At 42.4% G+C, this 25501-nt stretch overlaps 1 protein-coding gene across 1 annotated transcript in view; it reads right to left on the bottom strand.

Annotated features, from left to right (window-relative positions):
* Nucleotides 1-4331: 4331 nt before the first annotated feature.
* Nucleotides 4332-25501, bottom strand: part of LOC137615416 (zinc finger HIT domain-containing protein 2) — a 70273-nt gene continuing 49103 nt past the window's right edge. The window contains exons 6-7 of the mRNA XM_068345286.1: nt 16309-16495; nt 4332-5781 (exon numbers count right to left, since the gene is read on the bottom strand). Of these exons, the coding sequence (XP_068201387.1) occupies nt 5615-5781; nt 16309-16495 (354 nt within the window). The 3' untranslated portion in view covers nt 4332-5614. The remainder of the gene's footprint in view (nt 5782-16308; nt 16496-25501) is intronic.

The raw sequence follows: 25501 nt of genomic DNA, 5'->3' as shown, positions 1-25501 counted from the left end.
AAGGACAGAAAATATAATGCATACAATAACAGAGATATGGCACAGACTTGGCTGAATGTTAATATAGTATATTACATTTTTTCTTAAGTCCTGGTCTAATCCAGTTACAGGACCGAGTACCACAGAAATCCAACTGTTTACCAAGTGCCTAAATCTACAAATCATAACAAAAGAGAAATAATAACAAGCATCCGACTCTAGTAACCAGTTCCTTAATAACCATGGTGGAAGGAACATGACTTTTTTTTTAAACATATAATGTATAGTAGAACTGTAGTAGTATGCAGCCAGTGTCATTTCAGCTTTATGTGTTGTCTTCCAAAACAAGGAAAATAAGCTAATGTATTAACTCATCCACACATTACTGCAATGTCATTCTAAAATTATTGTCTGTCTACACAGTAACAATAGTTAAAAAAAATATGTTTATACCTATCTACACTGTGACAGTAGTTGAAACAATGTTTTTAAGAGTTACCTGATCTGCGCTGCAATTGCGGCAAATTTAAACATCAACATGCTGCCAATACTTTATCTTCCACCACAGCTCATATCTGATAATATTTTCGTGTATTTTTCAAGTTCTTTCACAATAAATGTTTCATCAACACAATTCTTATTAATGACCAATAAGTAAACACATTTGTTTAATGGTATGTATTCTTTTATTTATTCTGTATAATGTACGTAGACATCCATATCTACATATGCAAGTTGTTTTGGGAAGATCTTACTTAGTCATCATTTCTTTTTTCATTGGTTGTTTGGCCATAATTTTGTCTCAGTGTCACTTGTGATTCCTTAAACTTACAGCTTTACTGCATTTATTACAAATTCCCTATTTAACTTTTTGCATACAATACAACCACATCCTTAACGTTACCTCAGTATTTTAAAGGAAGGTAAAAAAATAATGGAAAAAGAGCACATATGAAGACTTACTCCGGACAGGATTTCAAGTTGAAGCCACACAAAATTGATGAGAGTAAAGAGTACTCATTTCACGTCTTAGACCATAAGGAAAAAATATTAATATTGACTGAATGACTATGATGAATCCACAGTATGAGCCTAACAACAGATGAAAATTATATTCTTTATAAGGTGCTACAAACTAATTATTACACATACTGCCCTGTATTTTATGCATTAAGAATAATGTAGGCAATTTTCTTATGAGAAAATTTATGTAACAGGCAAACAAATGTTCTTTACATAGCCTAGGGTCTCTCAAAAAAATGAAAAAATTAAGGAAATATGTTGGGGCTTAACTCAATGGGAGCAAAAGATGTGTTTTTTAAAAAAGGAAAGGTTATAACATTCAATAAAAACAAATACAAGAAGAGAACTTCAACAGGTGGCAGTAAAGACAAAAAGTCACTGAACCAAACAATCCAAAGATTAGTGATATCCACTGAGTAAATGTGAAAGAGGTTGCCTGAGAGAAAGAAGAATTCTCTCTTTGAGGTCAACTGAACAAAGGCCAAAAAATTTAGTTTATTTATAGCAAAAAGAGAAAGGAGTACCCTTCTGTTTGAGAAGAGAAGCAAGAAATGAAGTGTGAGATGGACAATTGGTCCCTTTAAGTGCCCTAAATTTAGTTCTGTTGATTTAGGAGGTAAAAGAAATAGGGACTCAAATCAATATCTAAACGGGGATGGGTAAGTCAAACTTGAAGTTTCAATACCTATGATGAAGAAAAGCACTTACAGTATCTAAATATTAATTCAAGATTTATAATATCCAAATGTTAGTTGTTTGTAATGATGTGTACTCATTACTTTCATGGCCTGGATCTCGTGGAATAGTCATTAGATATTCGGTAAATCAGATTTGAACAAGTTATAGCTAAGAAAATTTACATCAAAATGAGATGATAAATATAAATGCTATAACAACAATTTTAATATAAATTATTATTATGGGTTAATTTCTCTTTCAAATTAACCAGTTTAAAAGCACCATATTGATGTTGATGCTAAATTTGAGTGATGGTGCATAAGGAGATCTCAAGCGATGGTAACACCGAAGCAGTCAGGAACGTTCAGAGGCAAGAGAGGGATGATCTGACAGGACAAAAAGAAGTATCTCTTTTTGATTAACACCCTGTGTTTCATGAAGCGAATGCATTGAGGTGGTCTCAAACCTGGGCCATATATTGATGGGTTTGGTCATGAATTTGGGCCCAAACTAAAGAACTTTCTTCCAGTCCTCTGGGATAAACTGAGTCAGTTCAACTCTCTAACACTCTTTGCCAAAGCTACTGCTAGCAAGAAAACAGTCATGAGAGTTAACATTTTGTCTGATGACCTTCTCAAAGCCTCATCAAAGGCATGCATAAGACTTGAGAACAAAGGTCATGCCTCAGTTTAGGGACCTGAGGTATCAGGGTGGGTAAGACTGCTCAAAGCTTTCCACAGACATTGACAACTACTACAAGATGTTTCTTCTCTTCAGTTGAAAGACAATGCTCAAGGATGATCATTAGCCCTCCACAGTTATAACTGTGAGGTCTTTCTTGGCGAAGATCGACGAGCAAGTCTTTGGTCTGCACTAAAGAAGCTAACAGATTGGGATATCACTCAACTTCTGGCCATCTGGGAGTAACCAGGTTCATCTGAGACTTGGCATGATTAGTACGCTGTTGATTAGTACGCTGTTGATCAGTCAGCAAATCGGACTAAACGGAAGAAAAGCATAGGTTTCCCAGGATGTAACTGGCTGACAGCTCTATAGTGTGATTAACTGCCCAGATGTGGATCTGCTTTGTCGAATCGCAAAGATGTAAGGAAACTGTGCCTTCTTATTTGTTGACATAAGCTGCTACGGCAGTGTTATTGCTCGTCAACACCAAGTTTTTCCTCAAACGCTCTTGGAATGCTTGTATCTCCAAAATGATTCACGGCATAAGAACGAATCCCTGATGTCACCCCAGGACCTACTATACAAGAATCAAGAGTATCTTCATCCTGTAAATCATTGGCACTGATTAAACCTCAGACAGAAGCAGTGAGTTTCATTACCTCTGTTGATTGTGGTGGAGATTAATCTGCATACCAACCCATGGTATCAAGCTACATGCAAGAGCTCAATGGCATCTTTAAGAGGTGTCATTTTTGCAATTTGGTATACCAAAGTATGCAAAACAGAGATGAAGGTAGTATTTCCCAGACAAGAGAGAAAATGTGAGGGAGGGTCCCCTCCAACACCTGGCTAGTGGCAAGAGAGCACAAGCCCACAAAGGACTGTGTATCTTCATCTAGTTTGGCTACCAGGATAGTCAAGCCAGCTACCAAGGCCCCGGGCCCCTGGTCCCACTCTCCAAAGGGCCATGGCGGAATCATGGCCCTGTAGGGGCCAGGAGCACAGGGCCATGGCTGTAGGCAACCATGGAGCTGGGAGTATGGGGAAATGGTCAATGATAAGTGCACAGGCACTAAGTCAAACTCGTTAGTGAAGCTCTGTCGGCTATGGAATAGCTTAGAGGTCATGTTGGAGTGCAGCGATTACTGGAGGATCCCCGCATATCACCAAACCTTGAAAAACTTGCTGATTCAGAGAAATTTCTTGGCATTATCTTGGGTACTGCTAAGGATGATGCCAGAGAATCCTTAACCTTCTTTTCCCTCCTCAAGGAAAAAAGCTTACCATTGAACAGGAGGCCAGGATCTAAACTCAGCACATGGGGATGATTGCAAACAATCATGCTCCATACAAGAAGCGAAGAGTGTATGAAGATCTATAGCTGGTTTTACAATAAACCTGTTACAGCATCCACCTTTGTGCTTATGAACAATATCCTAGTTTAGAAAAAAGTGAAGAGTCTTTAACAGGAAAGTGTGCGAGGGTACTCGTTTACACCCACCAACTGTCATTTGCTGTCATTAATGAATTCAGTGGAAATTCCAGCTCAATAAGGCTATTCCCTATTCTAAGGGATGAAATGTTTGTATGTAGGAACAACTAACCATTCATTCACTTATTTAAAATTAACAATATGAGATACTCCTCCTCCCAAACCACCTACCAATACATTAGTTAAAACTATAGTGATGAGTTATTCTTGGTAGGAATGTGTATACAGGCAATAGAAAAATAGATACACAAAAGAGAAACATGACATATCTCACATCTCAATTAGATTTACCATCGATGATTGAATCCTTTATCAAATGTTATTGGGTTTTGTATGCTTTCACCATCACTGAAAGTGGTGGTTTTAAAAAACTAAATAGCATGCATTCATAGAGTAACACACAACTCTTCCAACCATTCACGTTATATATTCATCAGACGAAAAATCGCATTCTAATTTAGTTAGGTTCATGAAAAGAATTATATTTTGTGCAGGGAGGATTTATTCTTCATTGGTTATGCCAAAATACACATTAATACTTGAGAGCAGTGCAAATACTCCCAAAACTGTTATTCTGTTATAGTGGGAACACTGTTAAAACAATAATACTAGAGAAACATTATAAATCAAACTGCACAAACTTTTTAACAGCAGTAATCACCACCAAAAAAAAAAAATTATTCATGAACCAAAAATCAGGAATTTGACCTTTGAGATTCATAAACCTTTCCTTTAGTTCAAAATTCTAGTGATACCATTTTTGTTATGGGTCACTTAAGACTAATCACCTCCAGTCTCACTATTTGTAGCTACCCTAACATCACAACTGTCCGTGGTTTTAATGTCTAGAATAAAACTTACACATTTCTCCTATATTTCTGAAAAGAACTGATAGTCAGCCAATAATGGTGACAAAGCCAGTCTTTGTTAATCATATGTCGTCAGACATATAACAGGGAAACAAAAAGTGAAAATCATACGTCGGTATATAAATTATTGTACATACTACCAATGTCTACAATATTTCTCAACACATAAATCACCAGACACAAATGGAAAACATTCTTAACTAGAGGATACACTATTAGATAGTTCCACTTTAATCTAAAATTTCATATGGTAGCAAATACATTGCACCTATATTCCTAAATTTCGACAATCAAAGGAAACATCTACAAGTACCGGATAAAATATCAATCCATATATCAGAAACATGTCCCATGGAATTCTGAATGCTACCCAAAATATTTGACTTCAGAAAATAAAACAGAAGCAATTTAATTACGTATAAAATAACATGACCAAACAGAAAAAACCTTATGGACACAAAATAATAAACAATCTCTTATGAAAAGCACTGCCAGTTGAGTGCTTCCGTTAAGTACACTTCATGAACTCCTAAAAGTATCAGCTACTTTACCCTAATGAGCCATGAATTCAAGGGTATGAAAAAGGGTTTAGTAAAGCATAACGCAGGTCACGATTTCAAAATCCCATCTTATCCTCTGTACAGACACCCATTAATCCCTTGATAAAACTTTACATTCTTTGTATACAAATCATGGAAGCTCAACTATTCTCTATCTGAGAATTCTGACATTTTAGCCCCCTGACTTAAAATTCTTTGCTTACATATATAAAAGGTTACATTTACCGACAAGGCCACATGAATAAGTTTTCAGCAGCCATTACCTGTGGCACTTCCCATCAAGGGAGAACAGACAGAACAGACAAGTCTCATAAAATATATAAAAAGCTCTATGAGGGCACTAAACTAGAGATAACCGAAGAGTACTCTTTACAATATGAGAGGAAAAACTCTATTTTCTTAATGGAAAGCTTAACAGTCTGCAGAGTTGCAATCTTCAAGGCAATATGCTGATTAGCTTCAGCAAATGCTGAGGCAAAGAGACCTTTTCTTTCTCCTGAAAAGAAAAAAGTCAACTTTGTGAACAAAGTTTTTGTTATATGATTCAACTAATTTTTCATACAAGACCATCAGCCCTATTATATACATATTGCAGTCTATGAAGATCTACAGACTTAAAATATTTTGTTTTTAATTATATTAAGAGTCCTCTTTCATGATACAAGCCCCACCTGGACCCTTAAGCTGCCATCAACCAACAACCTCATAGTCCATGCACAATACAATGAAAATATAATTATGAGATCCGCGGAATGAGGAGGTAGGCACTACAAATACTGTATGACTAATAGTTTTCAGAGAATTTTTTTTTTTTCATAACAACACAATAGATCCCATCATACCCAAAAGTCTATTTAGAATGGAAGTTGTGTTGCAGTGTGACAGATTATTTGTGAAGACTTGATGGATCCAGGAGTTAATGAACCAAAGAGAGTAAAACAGGGCATTCATACTTGGTTTATTTTCATAAAGAAATGCATAAAAACAAACCAGCTATCAAAAGAGGTGCAGGAGCGTGAAAATCTGAATAACTAAGCTTGGGAAATGATAAATGGAATACTGGATAACATATGAAAGAAAACAGAAGATTAATGTCCACAGAGCTGGCACCCAAAAAGTAAATAGATAATCAATTAAGGGATAGTGGAAGATTCTCACTATTATGTAGACTTCCTCCACCTCTGCAATTCACTAAACTTTCTCCAGAACAACCACCCTGTTAAATATGAAACCATTTTCAAAGCTTATTTCCCCCAAAGCTCAATCTAGAGATACACTTGAGGCTTAATTCAGTAGATAAAAAAACTCTGTACGATCTCAGGCATATGATTCCCCATAGTGCTATACATAAGGTTAAAGTAGACAAAATAAATGTTGTGATAATGCCTTAGCTGCTCATGAATAGTTTTTGCTACACATCAAATGAAGTAAGTACTGTTTGACAACATAGCAGGGACAAATTGTTAACACTTTCCAAATATGCCAACATCAGCAAAATACCTACTTGACTATGAAACTGTTAACCAGCGAAAGTGTAAAGGTTAAGAAATAGCAAGATGTTAAAAAAGCCATGCCATCACATTCATGTTACACATGGACTCTTGAAAGAATAGTTACAACTCGCCTCTCGTAGATGGACCTTGTTTGTGACAAAATAAGACATGATAAATGTGTCATGCATACATGGACAAAAAACTTGTATAATATATGGCCAAAAGAAGTATATTGTTTGCAAGAGTAGATAAGACACAATAGCAGTACTATACAGCATAAACAAGCAATTAGATAAAACAGGATGCGTATAGAGTGCATGCTGCCTACGTTGAATAACTGAACCATCAAAGGTGAGCCACACAGCTGTGTGCCACCAGCCAATTCTGCATATGTCACCAGTTATAGGTTAAACAAGCAAGCATGTCATGGCCCATATTCCAAAGAAGTTACCCCAGTCATCAAAGGCAATTACCTCTAAAATCCTATGTTTATAATACAGTATACAGTAGTACCAGTTACATAAGACACTTAAGAAGACTGACAAGTAACTTCTACACATACAATGCAAAACCACAGGAACAGGCACATTACCTGATACAGGTAAAACAGGTACACAGCAAAAACAATTTAAAAAACTTTAATGCTAAATACTGTATAATATGGTTTACTACAGGTATATAGCTCCAAGTGTAGAATGAAACTACAGTAGTTGAATGGTGGGTTGGAATTCACCCTAGAATGGAACTAGTTAGTTCTTTTTCTTCCCTGGAAGGTCAATCTACCTGGTCACGTACAAGAGTGTGGATGACTCTAGCAACCTCCTATCTGTCTATCATAGGAATGAAAAGGTTGATAGGACCTGCCCAAGATGGTTCGTATATGGTCAAGAAGGGCACCCTCCCTTCCCAAAAAGTTATCAATAATCCACAGAAAATTGATTATCAATGTTATAATCGGGAAAAAATAATACTATCTTAGATGATACCATGAATTACCATGCCAAAGTAATTTGCTAACAAGTAACATTTACATATTGATACTGTACATCAAAAGCCCAAATACTGTAGTTGAAAATATGACACTTGAAAAAATGTGGAAATTATTTGTATGTGTTTACTGAATAGACATAATAATGTACAATGTGAAAAGCAAACTGAGCTTCATGATAAAAAATCACAAATTTTAAGTAATTTGTATTTTTCCTAACATACTTTCCTCGAACTACTTTCATATTAGAGTCTGGGGATCTCTCAATCACCGACCAAGAATTTTGCGTAGTTGCCTCCCTCTTCGCTGCCTCTCAAGGGCGTTCCAGGGCGTAAGGATACTCGCCCAGATGCAACCCAGGTCATGCGTGTGGCCATGCTTGATACCCAGTAAGTTTATGTTTTAAGGCCTCCTCGAACTCCAGAAGATACTCGGGGCAGGATGGGAGGGCCATTACCCGAAAGTAGTTCGAGGTAAGTATGTAAGGAAAAATACAAATTACTTAAAATTTGTGAATTGTTCCAACACAGAATACTTACCTCGAACTACTTTATTAGGAGCCTTTTACTTTAGGAGGAGGGAGTAGCTTACAGATTGAAATGTTCGAGACTCTCTGGGGCCCTTGAACTAGATAGGGGTCTAGTTCTGGGACTCCCAGGGAGAGGCAGGAGAGTAGGGGAAAGCACGCAAAAGTCTACCTTATGTACAACTCACCTTTTATTCAAAATCCATACCTGATGTGTTCTAACATCCCATCTCTCATGTAGGGATGGGGAAAAAAGGGTGGGGTCTCGGGAAACGGATAGAGGTTAGCAAGGAAGTATGGAGGAACTTGTGTCGCTTACGATTACTTCCCACGGCTAACCCGGGGCCCAAACTACTAAACTTGTTGCATGGCCGCAAGGACTGGCCCGATGGAGAAGCATCCAAGGACTTCCTCGTATAGTCCTTGAGGTAGTGGGTTGTAAAGGTGGACTGCCGAGCCCAAATGCCTGCCCGTATGATTTTGGCCTACTGCCGTGTTGGTGCCAAACGCTAAGGATGTGCTAAGACCTCTAATATCATGAGGTCTTGGGGTACCAGGCACCGTGGAGCCCTCACTCTCATAGGCCCTCTTTATAACCTGTCTCAGCCAGACGGATATGGTGTTTTTGGATATTGCCTTCTTGGCCGAGCCTGTGGACACAAACAAACTCTTCACCACCGGTCTGAGTTTGGCCGTCCTACTACGGTACTTCCTAATGGTCCTTACGGGACACAAGAGCAGGTCACTAGGGTTGTCAGAGCGCGGAATAGCCGGAATTGAGAACTCTTCAAACCTCGGGTCCGCAATTGCAGGGTTCTGGGTCTTTGCTACGAACTCCGGCAAGAACTTAAAAGTCATGTCCTTCCACCCTTTCGAGTGGGATACCTTGAAAGACAGGCCGTGGAGCTCGCTCACTCGTTTCGTTGAGGCCAGGGCTAGTAAGAAGATGGCTTTGAGGGTGAGATCTTAGTCTAAATCATCTTTTAGAGGTTCGTAGGGAAGCCGTGAAAGGACCTTGAGGACTTTGGCCACATCCCACTGGGGAACCCTCGAGGTGTGGGGATCACAAGTTTGCTCAAAACTCTTGATGAGCATCGAGATGTGACGCGAGGTCCCTAGATTGATTCCCATAAGCTGGAACCCCTGTCCTAACGCTGCTTGAACCCCCTTGTTGGCTGGGATGGAGATCCCTAGATCATCCCTCAAGTGTACCAGGAATTCTGCGATGTTGTGGTCCGAAACGTCCAAGGGCCGAAGGTTCTGAGTGGCACACCATTTGACAAAGGTTGCCCATATAGCTTGGCACACAACACAAGAGGACCTCCGCAGGTACCCCGACATCCTATCCGCTGTTTTGTCCAAGAACCCTTACTTCCTTAGCAACCGCTTGATAACCTCCACGCGTGTAGCCTCAGCACCTGAGGGTTTTCGAGCACCTTTTGGCAGTGTGGTTGACTTAGCAGGTCTCCTCTTACTGGTAAGGGCCACGGCGGGAGAATGGCTAGGTCCTGCAGATCCATGAACCACTCCCTCTCCGGCCACCAGGGCACTACCAAAGTCATCTCTGTGGACTTTAACTGTCTTAACTTGTTGAGCACCTGTCTGATCATCCCAAAGGGGGGTAAGGCATAAACGTCGAGATTGTCCCAAGGGTGCTGGAAGGCGTCTTCGAAGGCTGCTGTCGGATCCGGTATCGGGGAGCAGAACACGGGGAGCTTCGCGTTTAATCTTGTGACGAACAAGTCTATCACTGGGGAGCCCCACCGACGGAAGACTTCCCGTGCCACTTGAGGGTGAAGGGACCACTATTTGGCCTTTCCTGCTTAGCCCGTCCGCCAGGACGTTCCTCTTTCCGGGGATGAATCTGGCCTATAGGAGAATGTCGTTCCTTTCGGCCCATTCCAGGACCCGAGCTGTGAGATCGCACAAATCCCTTGATCTTAGCCCTCCTTGTTTCTTGATGTACGCTACTACCGTGGCGTTGTCGCACATGAGGGCTACCGAGTTCCCCTGAACGAGGCGAACGAAGCTTATCAATGCCCTCTGCACTGCCATGAGCTCCAGAAGACTGATGTGCCGGGCCTTTTCCCCCACTGACCATTTCCCCTCTGCTGTTTCCTCGAGGAGATGCGCTCCCCACCCTTCCTTCGATTCGTTCGTTAAGAGCAGCATCTCCGGGGAAGGGGAGCCGAACGGGATCCCTTCCAACGTATTCCTCCTGTCGTACCACCAGAGGAGAGCTTCTTTGGAGGGAAGTGACACCCGGATTATCTTCTGTGGGGAGCTTCCCATTGACCAGAGGCCCTTCAGGTTCCACTGAACCAGTCTGAGTTTGAGCCTTGCTTGTGTGTCCAGGTCGAGACCAGGGCGAAGACTCCCGTGAAGACTTGAGGGGCTGTCGACAGACCGAAGCAGAAGGTCCTGAATTGAAGAGTCTGGGGGCCCAACTTTACCCTGAGAAACTTCCTGCTGGAGGGGTGAACGGGAAACTGGAAGTAGGTATCCTTGAGATCCAGGGACATCATGAAATCCCCTTCTCTCAAGGCTGCCAGAACCAACTTCGGTGTGTCCATCTTGATGTGTCTTCTTGATGAATTTGCTCAACGCCGAGAGGTCGATTACTGGTCTTCAACCTCCTGCCGCTTTCTCCACCAGGAAGCGTCTGCTGTAGAATCCCGGCGACGGCTCATGCATGGGTTGCAGGGCTCTTTTCTCCAGCATAACTTCCACCTCTGCATGTAGAGCTGCCTTCTTCTCCGAGTCGTTGGGAGCTAACCTTACCCCTCGGTGATCGGGGATCAGAAGGGCCGCTCTGACAGGAAGGGAATCCTGTATCCCTCCCTGAGAACAATATCTGTCCATGGGTCCGCTCCGTTGTCCAGCTATGCTTGCCAAAACTGTTTGAGGCATCCCCCCTCCAGGGGCGTGGGAAGGTGTAAGGGGCCTCTCTCCCTATCTCCTTCTAGGAAGGCGGTTTGACCGGCTTCTCCTTGACCCGGAGAACTTAGGTCCATAGTAGGTTTGGGATTGAGCACCACTCCCCGTGGAGGGCCACGGAGGCTGGTGCCATGAAGAGGTGGATGCTCCTTGCCTAGTTGGGGGCGGAGGCGGGTAGGTCCCGTCCGCCGGAGATCTCCTCGCAACGGGCAGGCCTTGGCAACTGCTGCCTGGGCTCGGCAGGCACCTTCAATCTGCTGACTCTCTCCATCGTCTCTGCTACCGTCTGGAGAGGGAACACCGTCTTGGCCCAGACGGGAGAGTTTCTAAGGAACTTTGCCTCTCGCTCGGGGAGCCTACGGGAAAGTCTGTTTAGGATAGTGTCCCTTCTCCTCAGAACCCAGTTGGCTGTCTGGGTAAGGGACTGGTGTATCAGAAATTTCATGGCTTTTACCCCCAGAGCAGATCAATTCTTTCAGAGGGGCCTGATTGCCTGATTGTCTGGCACTGAGATCTGAAAGTCCACCAGTGTACAGGCCCACCAATCCAGCCAAGAGGTGACGTTCACGACGTCCAGAGCGATGACCTCCATCATGGCGGCCTCCGCTAGAGAGAAGACCGGAGAGAAGACCACCGACGCGCTAAGGCTACATTCGTCCGAGTTGCCTTGGTTCAGTTTAACGACCACTTCTTCTACCGTGCGGAGCTCTGAATGGTGACCGTCCGGCACGTAGAACTTCCTCTGTGACCTCAAGGAATTCTCCGGGGCTGAGACGTACAGGGCCACGTGTTCCATTCCCATGGCAACATCGGGGGCTAAAGGCAGGGTCAAGGAAGTCTTCTTCTGCACAGGATCCTCCACCATCCTAGCCAGGCCCAAGAGCCTAGTTGGCGCAGCCGTTGGTTGAGGTTCATCCAACCTATGGTGCCGTCAGATGAGAGCAATCACCTTATGGTAGGACGAGACCTCCACCACCGAACACTCGCCCAAGTCAATTAAACCGTCCACTACCCGTACCTCCTCGTCGGCAGGTTCCTCGAACGCGGAGGGATCCGTGGGCATGGAGGCATCCCGTTCCTCCTGGTAGGATGATGGAGCAGGCGCCTCCGTCACAGGTAGAGCCGTCGGGGATAGAGGTAACCGTCATGGGTCTCCCCCCTCCCAGGCTCACCCGGATGGCGCTGGATGGTGGTCGTGGCAGCGGCGAATCCCAAAACTTGGCCGGGACCACTGTGACCAAAGAGTCTTGAGTAACGTTACTATGCCAAACCCGCGGGATTTCTCCGCACACGGGTGGAGCCGCCGACTTACTAGGCCGGGGCAGCAACGAGTGTGCCAACGGCTGCCCCCGACGAGCGGGCGGAGCCGAATAGACACTGTAGTACGAGGAGACAAACTTCCGACTCTACCACGAGCCTCCTGGGGGTCCTGGGTCTGGATTCGGGGTTACCGGCTCCATGAAGTCCAGCGGGAGCGTGGCAGATGGTGCCGGGATTGAACAGGGTCGCTTACCAATGCCCTGGCCACCCCCAGAAGATGCTGCACCTGAAAAGCACGTTACGGGCGTGGGGATGGGTGCTGAAAAGGGGAAACCCCCCCCCGGGATCCACACTTATGAAGGGTCCTGCGGGCACCAGGCCTGCGTCTAAAGCACACACTCCCACCACTTTAGCACACCCCTCACTTGTCTGCATAAACCCCTTCAACACAGAATCCCCCACATTAGACTCATGGGGAACAGCAATGAGCCACTTCCCCGAAACGGACTTACCTATTCCCCTACCCTGGGTAGGGGAAGGCGAAGGAGAACCTCTCTCCGACAGGACCAAGGGCAACGTCACCGACGACGAAAGGCCTGACTTCTTAGGAGACTTCTTAGAAGCCTTCTTCTTTTTTTTGGCGAAAAGAGCCCATTGGAGCACCGGCCAAAACTCACACTCCGGGCACTTAGACTCCGGGGGACACCTCTTCCCCCGACACGAGGAGCCCATGGTATGCGGGTCGACCCCGGGCGGCAAGAGCTATGCCCCACAAGACTTACCCCCGCTTGAGGCCCGGGACAGCGACGCTGAGGTTCCATGGCAAAATCGAACACAAACAACACAAGGACACAAGGGAAAGGTGATGAACACAACGGGAATACGTGTGACAAGGGGTGAGAACACAAAGTAATCACGTAGGAACACAAGGTGAACGGCCGGGATAAGCGAGAGAGAGGGGCGAGATGTTATCTACGCTGCGACCAGAAACATACTGGGTATCAAGCATGGCCACACGCGTGACCTGGGTTGCACCTGGGCGAGTATCCTTACGCCCTGGAACGCCCTTGAGAGGCAGCGGAGAGGGGGGCAACTACGCAAAATTCTTGGTCGGTGATTGAGAGATCCTCAGACTCTCCTAAGAAAGTAGTTCGAGGTAAGTATTCTGTGTTGGAACAACTATTGATTACCAATAAAAGAAGCCTACTGCTTCTAAACAATTACTGGCCTATATTCCCAGAGGTGTAAACCAACAAATGTATAAGCTGATAATTACCACACTTATTCTCTAATCTCTGTCTTTATTTGTATTTTCAAACATTTCCTTTATTTTCTGCTTTGATTACCAATAAAAGAAGCCTACTGCTTCTAAACAATTATTGGCCTATAAACTCAGAGGTGTAAACCAACAAATGTATAAGCTGATAATTACCACACTTATTCTTTAAACTCTGTCTTTATTTGCATTTTCAAACATTTCCTTTATTTTCTGCTTTTAAAAAACTGATGTGTTAACCTTTAAAGAACAAATCCTTTCAAGTGAGCCCTATAAGAATCATAAAATGTAACCATCTGGTTTTATTACAGTTCTTTAATAATTACATCTAAAGTCAAGAATCTGGTGAGAGCAGAGCAAGAAGAAGCAAGTTGCACCTGTAATTAGGTTAATTATTGTTGTTATTAGGCCTCTGATACTTATCAGCTACAAGCTTTTTATTTAAAAGCAGAAATAAATTCTGAATCATAACCATCTGAAAAACAAGGCAGCGTCAAAATCCCAAATAGGTATCGTAAACAAAGATGGAGAAGTAGCTAAAAGAATGAGTATTGCACTACTCTGTGGCATTAGTTGCTCTCACATATCAGCAAGTACAGTAGTTAGTAGTAGCAATGAACAAAACGTCATTACTTGAAATTGATTTACGAGGATTTTTTTAAGTAACTTGTGGAAGCCCCTTCGTAACGGCAAATCGTCATAACCAGAAAATTTTCTGTAATACTGTACTATCCAAATTTCTTTTCATTCATTATTTTGCTTTTTATTCATGATGCCATCCCAGTTGTGCCTTTCCCCTTGCCCTCCCATACCCCATCCCCATCATCCACTTCCCTCATCCCCCTCACCCATCAGGCAACTCCAACCTACCATCCACTTGGCTCTTTTTTTTCTGTTATCATACTTTTTTTCTGTATTTTATCCCTTCACATCAGTTTAGTCTTTTGCCTCCTTCACCTCTCACTCTCTTAACCTGTTGGTGCTGACTGTCCTTGTGCCTTGATGTCCAGGGCACATCAACCCCATCCCCTCTCCCCACCCACAGACCTTCACACACTGCACTCGCTTGGTGGGAAACCTTCCCCTTCCTTAATTCCTAACCTATTTCCCTTACAATTTTACCATAAAGTTCTAACCTATTTCCCTTACAATTTTACCATAAAGTTCACTGCTTCTCTGAGCTAACACGTCCATAACGCTATAAGATCTCCACTATCTCCACTTCCAAGTAAATAAAATTGAGCTCCCCTTTTTTTAGTCCATTGTAAGTGTGTGTGTGTGTGTGTGTGTGTGTGTGTGTGTGTGTGTGTAAGGCAATGTCTGGCACATGCATGAATTGGTCCACACTCATATGCTATGGTTAAATGAGGGGAAACCTTAATCCAGAAAACCCACCTAGAATTTTACCTCAAAGGTGGTGTAGAACAAGTTATAATAATTTTGCATACAATTTCTGAAATGCGCCAATTTACATAGCAATTAAAAGAGAGAAAGAACGACAGAGACAGAAGGTAAGGAGGTAGAGGGTAAGGAGGTAGAGCAGAGTTGGAGAAAGAAGGCAAGCCAGTGATCTGTGTAGATGTAGCACCAATGGCGGATTCCATTAAAAAGATGGTGCCCTCCCTATTTGGCTATTTTCTGCTGCATTAGTATAGTGGACCCAAGCTGCTACAAAGATGAACACCTGAGGAGCAGTACACAGTTCGAAGAACAGTCTTGAACTTGTACTCATTAACGTAGAAAGAGATGTAGAGGTACTTTTAATGGAACTCAGAACAGACCCTACTGTTTACATCCTAAACTTCGTTTGACACATGAACTCATTCAGAGGTGAGAGCATGACAAGTCTCCAGCCACCAGTTGATGGGTCTATCAATAGGAGTCAGCTCAAGAAGTCCTAAGATTTGTCCCAAATGATTTAGAGCATGTTCTCTAACATCCCTCCTACCTCTGTCTCCAAGGCCTAGGTTCTAGTCTTCTTGGGCATTAGCAAAAGAGATCCTAGGGACAGCTCAGCTCTCCTCCTCCCACTCAATGTATATGCTTGTCAGTCCACAAGAGGCCACCTACAATCGGCACATGGGGATGATTGGAAACAAACATGCCCTTTACAAGAAGCCTACAGTGTGATTGGATCTACTTCTGGTTTATACATAAACTGGCTGCAACGTCTACCTTTTACCAAACAAGTATGAATATCTTGTTTCTCATCTATATTAATCAACAGCCAGTATGTCCATACTAGTTGCTACCAAAATCAAAGTGAAGAGCTTCCACAAGTGGTTAGGGATAGGGGGACTTCTTTCCAGCACTCACGACCTGTCATTAATTACCTCGATAATTATTTCAATGGTCGTTTCAGCTCGCGCTGAAAACATATCCGTCCTTAAAGCCCGAAAGGTTATTACAGTATACGCATATGAACAAAAAATTTAAATTTCAGCTAATACAGGAAAAATTCAAAAGAAATTCTATGTAATTTCAATATTAAATAAAATACAGTTAATCAGAAAAAGAAAAAACAGCATGAAAAAATAGCTTACTTGCACCATCTGTTGATTTCTTCTTCTTCGATAGACTAGCTTTTGAAGTATTCAAAATTGCATGAATGTCTGAAAAGGCAGCTTTTAAATAAAACATCTGGTCGCTCTTACAAGGGCCCTGAAGAATCTTTTTCACATCATTTTTTACAGCAATACCAAACTCTTCACTTTCCATCAACCAGGAATGCTGAAATTTTGAAAGGAAAAAAGTTTGAATAAGAAAGTTGCAATTGATTGAAACCTCAGAAAATCATTATCTTTTTCATGGGTAACCCTTCAAGGTTTTGATCTTTTTCAAATCCTATTTGTGTTTTATTACAGAATTGTTATCTTTAGATATTCCCAGTCATGCTACATACATTATAAAAGGAGCTATCTATCTACCATGGAACTTCCCCAAATTTTAGGAGATAACCAACATAAAAAAAAGAATAAAAGGGGATTTTCTTCTCATCGTTCCTCCCTGCCTGACGAGGGATTCAGCTGAGTTTGGTTGGTACTGCTGGGGTGTCACAGCTCACCCTCCCCCATTATCCACCACAAATGAAGCGTCATATGCTGATACCCCTACTGCCGCTACCTCAGTAGTCACAAGATAGCATTAGGGCCTATCGGAACTGCGTCACAATAGCTTGCCTTTCATTCCTATTTCTTGCACGCTCTTTTGCCTCTCTCACATCTATCCTCCTGTCACCTACAGGTTTCTTCAATTCACCCATCCACCCAAACATTAGCCTCCCTCTTGTACTTCTCCGATCAACTCTTCCATTCATTACCTTCTTCAGGAGATGGCCATTTTCCCTCCTCTTTACCTGGTCAAAGCACCTCAACACATTCATATCCACTCTAGCTGCTAATTTATTTCTCACACCTGTTTTCACCCTCACTACTTTGTTTCTAACTCTATCTATTCAAGATACACTAGCCATATGCATCAGACACTTCATCTCGAACACATTCAATTTTTGTTTCTGTCACTTTTATTCCCCACAACTCTGATCCATACATCACAGTTGGTACAGAACTCTCTCTATATTCATCCTTAATCCTCTATTCTTCACCACTCCCTTCCCTGCCTCTTCTGACGTACATCTGCTTCCACTCTACCACTTGGAGCAACAACAGAACCAAAGTACATAAACTAATCAACTTCCTCAAGTAAATATCCATTCAACATGACATTCACCCTCTCTCCTTATGCATCTTATAACCAACACCCTTTAACTCTCAGCTTCCTTCTCTCACACACCCTTCCAAACTCTGTCGCTAATAGGAGACATCCAACGTACCTAGTACGGTTAGTAGTTCTTGAAAAAGAAATACGCCGCCATCTAATAAAATGCTGTTTGGTGAAGTAAGCATATCGCCTCCTGATGCTTTGCCACTGTGAAATAACACTAAGACATTACCAATCTCCATTCAACATTCATCCCTTAGGACCTCTCCTCTGAGTATCCCCTGCCAACAACAACTGATTCACCTCCCACTCATGATCACTCTCATCAATCAGTTTCAATCCTCGACCAAGCATTCGAGCATTCACCTCTCTTACAGCTCCATCAACAAACAAATTCAATAACCATAGCAACATCACACATCCTTGTCTCAGCCTCACTCTCACTGGAAACCACACACACACTTCATTTCCTATCTTAACACTCGTTTTACTGCCTATGTATAAACTCTTCACTGACTGCACCAACCTTCTACCAATTTCAGATAACCTCATCATATTCCACATCGCTTCCCTATCAACTTTATCATAACCTTTCTCCAGATCCATAAATGAAAAATATACCTCCTTACCTTTCGCTAAATATTTCTTGCATATCAGCCTAATCACAAAAATCTGATCCATACATCCCCTACTTCTAAAACCACCCTGCACCTTTAAGGATGAGGCACATGTAAAAAAGTTCCAAGAATTTCTCATAATTTTTTTTCCTAAGGATGGCATAATTTTATGTTATTGGAATCTGAACTGCTGAAAACTTAAATCTTAATAAAATTGATTATTTAAATAATTATATGATAGTCTTCATGGTTTAATCTAATTTCTACTCCACTCCCTTTCCCTTCTCCTCCCCCTTATGATGACCAGTAGGCAAACGTACCACAGGTCAATTAATCCTTAGAACTTCATGTAATTTGAGTCATCATAGACCTGTACATATCCTAAAAAAGTTAATACTTTTTCATTACAGTAATTGTGAATTCTACTACAAACAAAATATCCAGTAGTATTTCACAGTTATTGTGAAATACATCAATGGGGAGGAGGGAGGGAATTAGAGGACTACCAGGTAGACATTCAAATAAAAAGTATCATTAAAATTACCTGGTAGTCATTATACTGACTCTTCACACTCTTTTGGAGGTGGGTATGTGATGTTGAGAGATAAATTATAACTAATTTCAAAACAAAATTACAACCCCAACCACTTGATCCCTTTTGTCTAATAAAAATTATAACTGTTTCATGTTTGCCTTCATAATGGAATGCTTAGTAAATTTTCTATACTGTATTCTATTTATAAAGCTGAAAACCCTTTTAGTATTGCATAAAACCTCAACAAACTCTGTAACAAACCAACACACTTTATAGTTTTCACAAATATAAGAGAAAACTGAATACTCTTTTAACTTTCATATTTCCATACCAACCATAAAAATACTTTAGGTAACCCATGCATTATTATTGGCATAGAACTAACACATTAAGCACAAAACAAAAATTACCAAGTAACTCCATAATGTTAGTGAAATTGAATTCATCGTATCTGAACTGACACATTCTTCTATCTCAGATTCCAAATGCATTTGACAACCTTGAATCCTGTAGCTGAAGGTACTGATATGGAAGAATCTTATGACCCCTAATATATCAACCCTTAATATATTGCCTAACTCTATGTTAACTGGTCCTTCTGCATGCTCAAAAACCAGAAGGACTATCATGGCACTATCTCTATTACTGAGAGTGGGAAATGCTTGAGAAAAAGGAGAACTTAAACTATAAAAAGTTAAAGCCTGTCTGCATGTGATTGCTTCAAACTGTGTTCTGCTACACTAGTGGTCTACATTGGTGATTTGACTCAAATTCATCATGGGCCCCAAAACAGAAGACAAAATCAGAGAGAGCTCCTGGGGGACGAATGTTGAATGAAGATGGGTAATGTCTTAGCGTTAATACACAGTGGCAAAGCCTCAGGAGGTGATATGCTTACCTCACCATGCAGCATTTTATCAGAAGATGGCGTATTTCTTTTTTAAAGTCTACTGAGAGTACTAGGTGCGCTGCATGTCTCCTGCGGGAAATTTACCTATGATTTCAATAGCTCATTGATTTATTCAATAGCCTTTTAGCATGCCACACACTTATATGTTCAACATTGTTAAAGAGGGATTCATTGGACTGAAGTTTAACAAAGGAATCATTGTTCACTAAATCCTTCCAATGACAATTCATATATTCCTATTTACAAAGAGCCGTAAGTCAATTATTTGGAAGACCAGGCATTAGCTATTTTTGTTTATTAGTGTATGAATGAACTCCAAGGACAGCATTGTATTCTATAACAAAGTTAGGTATCTGAGTGATCTTATACATGTGAATGATTGAGTTTGGTTAAAACTTGTTGAACAGTTTGATAAAAATTCAAACCACAGTCATCTTAACTGAGAAATAACCATTTAACCAGATTTTACAGATCTTATTTCAAGAGGAACAATGATTGGATCAAAACTTACTATATTGCCCTCCAAGAAAAAGTCAGGTAATGGATTATCTTTATATCAATTAGCACATCTCAGTGTTAAAGAGGGTCTAAGCACTAAACGTGAATCTGAATATCCAGTCTTTATCTGAGTCCGAGACAACAATTCTTTGTATTCATAACAAAGTTGGAGAATTGAGGTGTGTACACTGCCTTGGAAGGATGATATACTTCCAAACTTACCTTAAACCCTTTATTAGGGTACATGTTAAGCATAAGGTTATGTAAAGATGGCAAAGGCTAAAATTTTTCCCTTTCATCACCCGACTATAAGTTTCCTCTCCCTCATTTTCCTGTCCTGCAGGAGAATCTGAATAAACATCAACTGATATTTTGGTTTGTTTACCCTTTAAAAATGGGGTAACAGCAGGAATACCTGGACTTGTATTAAATTTGTATTTAATAGCGCCCAATTAATGCGAAACGAGCTTGTCAATGGACAGTGAATACTGACGTCTAATATATAATGAATTTGGTCTAAATTAGTTGAAACTTCATTCATCATCATCATCATCTCCTCTTACGCCTATTGACGCAAAGGGCCTCGGTTAGATTTGGCCAGTTGTCTCTGTCTTGAGCTTTTAATTCAATACTTTTCCATTCATCATCTCCTACTTCGCGCTTTATAGACCTAAGCCATGTAGGCCGGGGTCTTCCAATTCTTCTAGTGCCTTGTGGAACCCAGTTAAACGTTTGGTGAACTAAGCTCTCTTGGAGAGTGCGAAGTGCATGCCCAAACCATCTCCCTCTACCCCTCATCATGATTTCATCCACATATGGTACTTGAGTAATCTCTCTTATAGTTCCATTTCTAATCCTGTCCTGCCATTCAACTCCCAATATTCTTCTTAGAATTTAAGGGAATCATAAGACATCCCATATAAGTACTATGAGACTGGCTGAATATACGATCAAGACAACCCATTTGGTCTTTTGCCTTATACTCTAGTTTAGTCTTATGGAGGGACCAGAACTACGGAATGCAAGAGTTTAGCAGCAGAAGGTACTATAGTTTGTAAAAGGTTATAAATCTCTATGTGAGGCTTTTGAATCTGTGGAGCACACTGAATAAACCTTACTAAATTAAATGCTATTAATATTAGAATGACTATGGAGGCTTGGGTTAGGTTTAGCTACAGGTTCGACTTCTGAAAATGAAATAAATGAAACTAGGGACGTCAAGAGCTTGTGAAGTTCATCACTATTGAAAAATGGCTAAACCTGTGTTGTCTAAAGGTAGAGGAGTGTCAATGTTGTCATCATCCCACTACAATCAACTACCTAGTCTTCTCCAGCTAGCTAGAACTGTTAATGTGATTGTTAACCATTGTAACTTACTTTTCTGTTAGTAATACCAAGAGTAAAACACTCTTTAAAATTACTATTTGTATCACAGAATGGCCCCCAACAAGATACAAGGGAATGCGGAACATGATTTCCCAGAAATAATTCCCATGCACAATCTAGGCGATAATTGTGAACTAAATCAGGGAAAACATCTTTAAAAAAAGTATGTAAACCATCTAAGTGTTTGTTCAATCGCCAGTGGTAGATGAAGTTAACTGGAAAATGTTATTTTGATAATAAAATAAATTTTTGAATATACTTACCCGGTGATTATAATAGCTGCAACTCTGTTGCTCGACAGAAAACTCTAAGGTAAAACTCGCCAGCGATCGCTACACAGGTTGCGGGTGTGCCCAACAGCGCCATCTGTCGTCCAGATACCCAGTACTCAATGTAAACAAAGAACTCAATTTTCTCCTCGTTCCACTGCGTCTCTATTGGGGAGGAAGGGAGGGTCCTTTAATTTATAATCACCGGGTAAGTATATTCAAAAATTTATTTTATTATCAAAATAACATTTTTCAATATTTAACTTAGCCGGTGATTATAATAGCTGATTCACACCCAGGGGGGTGGGTAGAGACCAGCAAAATATGTTTACATTATTATGAGCTAAGAGTTTTTATTTCATTTTTAGAAGTTATCAAAATAACTAAAACAAAATAAATAGGTACCTGGTAAGGAAGTCGACTTGAACAATTACTCTGCCTTTTTAAGTACGTCTTCCTTACGGAGCCTCGCGATCCTCTTAGGATGCTGATCGACCCCTAGGATCTGAAGTATCAAGGGTTGCAACCCATACCACAGGACCTCATCAAAACCTCTAATCTAGGCGCTCTCAAGAAATGACTTTGACCACCCGCCAAATCAACTAGGATGCGAAAGGCTTCTTAGCCTTCCGGACAACCCAAAAAACAACAATAAAAACATTTCAAGAGAAAGATTAAAAAGGTTATGGAATTAGGGAATTGTAGTGGTTGAGCCCTCACCCACTACTGCACTCGCTGCTACGAATGGTCCCAGTGTGTAGCAGTTCTCGTAAAGAGACTGGACATCCTTAAGATAAAAAGACGCGAACTCTGACTTGCTTCTCCAATAGGTTGCGTCCATTATACTTCGCAGAGATCTATTTTGTTTAAAGGCCACGGAAGTTGCGACAGCTCTAACTTCATGTGTCCTTACCTTCAGCAAAGCTTGGTCTTCCTCACTCAGATGGGAATGAGCTTCTCGTATTAACAGTCTGATAAAATAGGATAAAGCATTCTTTGACATAGGCAAAGATGGTTTCTTAACTGAACACCATAAAGCTTCAGACAGGCCTCGTAAAGGTTTAGTTCGTTTTAAATAGAACTTAAGAGCTCTCACAGGGCATAAGACTCTTTCTAGTTCATTGCCAACCATATTCGATAAGCTTGGAATATCGAACGATTTCGGCCAAGGTCGAGAAGGCAGCTCGTTTTTGGCTAGAAAACCAAGTTGTAGTGAACATGTAGCTTTTTCTGACGAAAATCCGATGTTCTTGCTGAAGGCATGAATCTCACTGACTCTTTTAGCTGTGGCTAAGCATACCAGGAAAAGAGTCTTTAAGGTGAGATCTTTCAGGGAGGCTGATTGTAGCGGCTCGAACCTGTCTGACATAAGGAATCTTAGTACCACGTCTAAATTCCAACCAGGTGTAACCAAACGACGCTCCTTCGTGGTCTCAAAAGACTTAAGGAGGTCCTGTAGATCTTTATTGTTGGAAAGATCTAAGCCTCTGTGACGGAAGACTGATGCCAACATGCTTCTGTAACCCTTGATAGTGGGAGCTGAAAGAGATCGTTCTTTCCTCAGGTATAAGAGGAAGTCAGCTATTTGAGTTACAGAGGTACTGGTCGAGGATACAGATACTGACTTGCACCAGTTTCGGAAGACTTCCCACTTCGATTGGTAGACTCTAAGGGTGGATGTTCTCCTTGCTCTAGCAATCGCCCTGGCTGCCTCCTTCGAAAAGCCTCTAGCTCTCGAGAGTCTTTCGATAGTCTGAAGGCAGTCAGACGAAGAGCGTGGAGGCTTTGGTGTACCTTCTTTACGTGTGGCTGACGTAGAAGGTCCACCCTTAGAGGAAGAGTTCTGGGAACGTCTACTAGCCATCGAAGTACCTCGGTGAACCATTCTCTCGCGGGCCAGAGGGGAGCAACTAGCGTCAACCTTGTCCCTTCGTGAGAGGCGAACTTCTGCAGTACCTTGTTGACAATCTTGAACGGTGGGAATGCGTATAGATCTAGATGTGACCAATCTAGGAGAAAGGCATCTATATGAACTGCTGCTGGGTCCGGGATTGGTGAACAATATATTGGGAGCCTCTTGGTCATCGAGGTTGCAAAGAGATCTATGGTTGGCTGGCCCCAAGTGGCCCAAAGTCTCTTGCATACATCCTTGTGGAGGGTCCATTCTGTTGGAATGACTTGTCCCTTCCGACTGAGACAATCTGCCATGACATTCAAGTTGCCTTGGATGAACCTCGTTACTAGCGATATGTTTAGACCTTTTGACCAGGTGAGCAGGTTCCTTGCAATCTCGTACAATGTCAGTGAGTGGGTACCTCCTTGTTTGGAGATGTACGCCAAGGCCGTGGTGATGTCCGAGTTAACTTCCACCACTTTGCCTCGAAGGAGAGACTTGAAGCTTTTCAAGGCCAGATGTACTGCCAACAGCTCCTTGCAGTTGATATGCATGCTCCTCTGACTCGAGTTCCACAGTCCTGAGCATTCCCGACCGTCTAGTGTCGCGCCCCAGCCCACGTCCGATGCGTCCGAGAAGAGAACGTGGTTGGGAGTCTGAACAGCCAGGGGAAGACCCTCTCTTAGGTTGATATTGTCCTTCCACCAAGTCAGACAAGACTTTATCTTTTCGGAAACCGGGATCGAGACCGCTTCTAGCGTCTTGTCCTTTTTCCAGTGAAAAGCTAGATGGTATTGAAGAGGATGGAGGTGTAGTCTTCCTAGTGACACAAATTGTTCCACGGATGACAGCGTCCCTACCAGACTCATCCACAGCCTGACTGAGCAGCGTTCCTTCTTCAGCATCTTCTGGATGGATAGCAGGGCTTGATCTATTCTGGGGGCTGATCGTCTTGTTGTTCAGCAACGTCCTCATCAGAGGGTTCCTCATCCGAAAACTGATGAGGAAACGGCAACGGAGTGGGCAACGTCTGGCTCGCTGAGTCCGGTCGCACTGGTGGACGCGTGACGGAGCCGGACGCAATATCATGGAACTGCTGCACAGTCTGTGAACTGTCAACAACCATGGGTGCGCGAGGAAGCACAGCGTCAACCCGAGACTGTCTAGACCGTCTGGGTTGTGCAGTCAACACCCTACCGGGTTGCTGAGGTTGACGCACTGCGTCAAAACAAGTCACCTCTGCTGGTTGTTGAACGTCCTGAACGTCAACAACCACCTCCGAGCGTCGCTTAACGTCAACTTGCGGCTGGCAACCCACACTGGGTCGCATCGGTGGAGGAACCACCTCAACTGGCAGACGCGAGTAGGTTACCTCAGCGTCAACAGGGCGCACAACCGACCGGTTGGAAGGTTGTTGGCCAGAAGGTTCAGTAGCAACCTTCTCCGCATTAAAGTCCTCTTTCAAGGACGCAAGCTTGGACTGCATGTCTTGCAGCAAAGCCCATTTAGGGTCTACGGGAGCAGGTGTGGCAACAGACGGGGTTAGCGACTGAGGCGGTACCGTTTACCATCCCTGAAAGCCTTGTTATGCGTGTTTCAAAGGCTCGAAAACAGCTGTGCAGTTGACCTGTAAACAACTTGGAGCGTCTCCTGGCCAGGCGCCAGGGAGAGTCTACGAGAATTGAGAAGTCTATCTGGGCAGAGGCATGAACTCCCAAGCCGAGAACTTCTCTCGTGTCATATCAGACTCTCGCTCTATAAACCAGTTTAAAAGAAGGGAAAGCAAAGGCTGTATCCCCCAAACTCCTCCTGGTGAAAAACCAGTCGCCTAGCCAACGTAAAGCTCTCTAGGAGAGCGAGAGAGCACTAGCTTAAAAACAACGGCTACGAAGTAGCTAGGCCTAGTG

Source organism: Palaemon carinicauda, chromosome 21, assembly GCF_036898095.1.
Source record: "Palaemon carinicauda isolate YSFRI2023 chromosome 21, ASM3689809v2, whole genome shotgun sequence".
Lineage (NCBI taxonomy): Eukaryota > Metazoa > Arthropoda > Malacostraca > Decapoda > Palaemonidae > Palaemon > Palaemon carinicauda.
The sequence above is the reverse complement of the archived record's forward strand: the minus strand, read 5'-3'. Positions and strand labels throughout refer to the sequence as shown.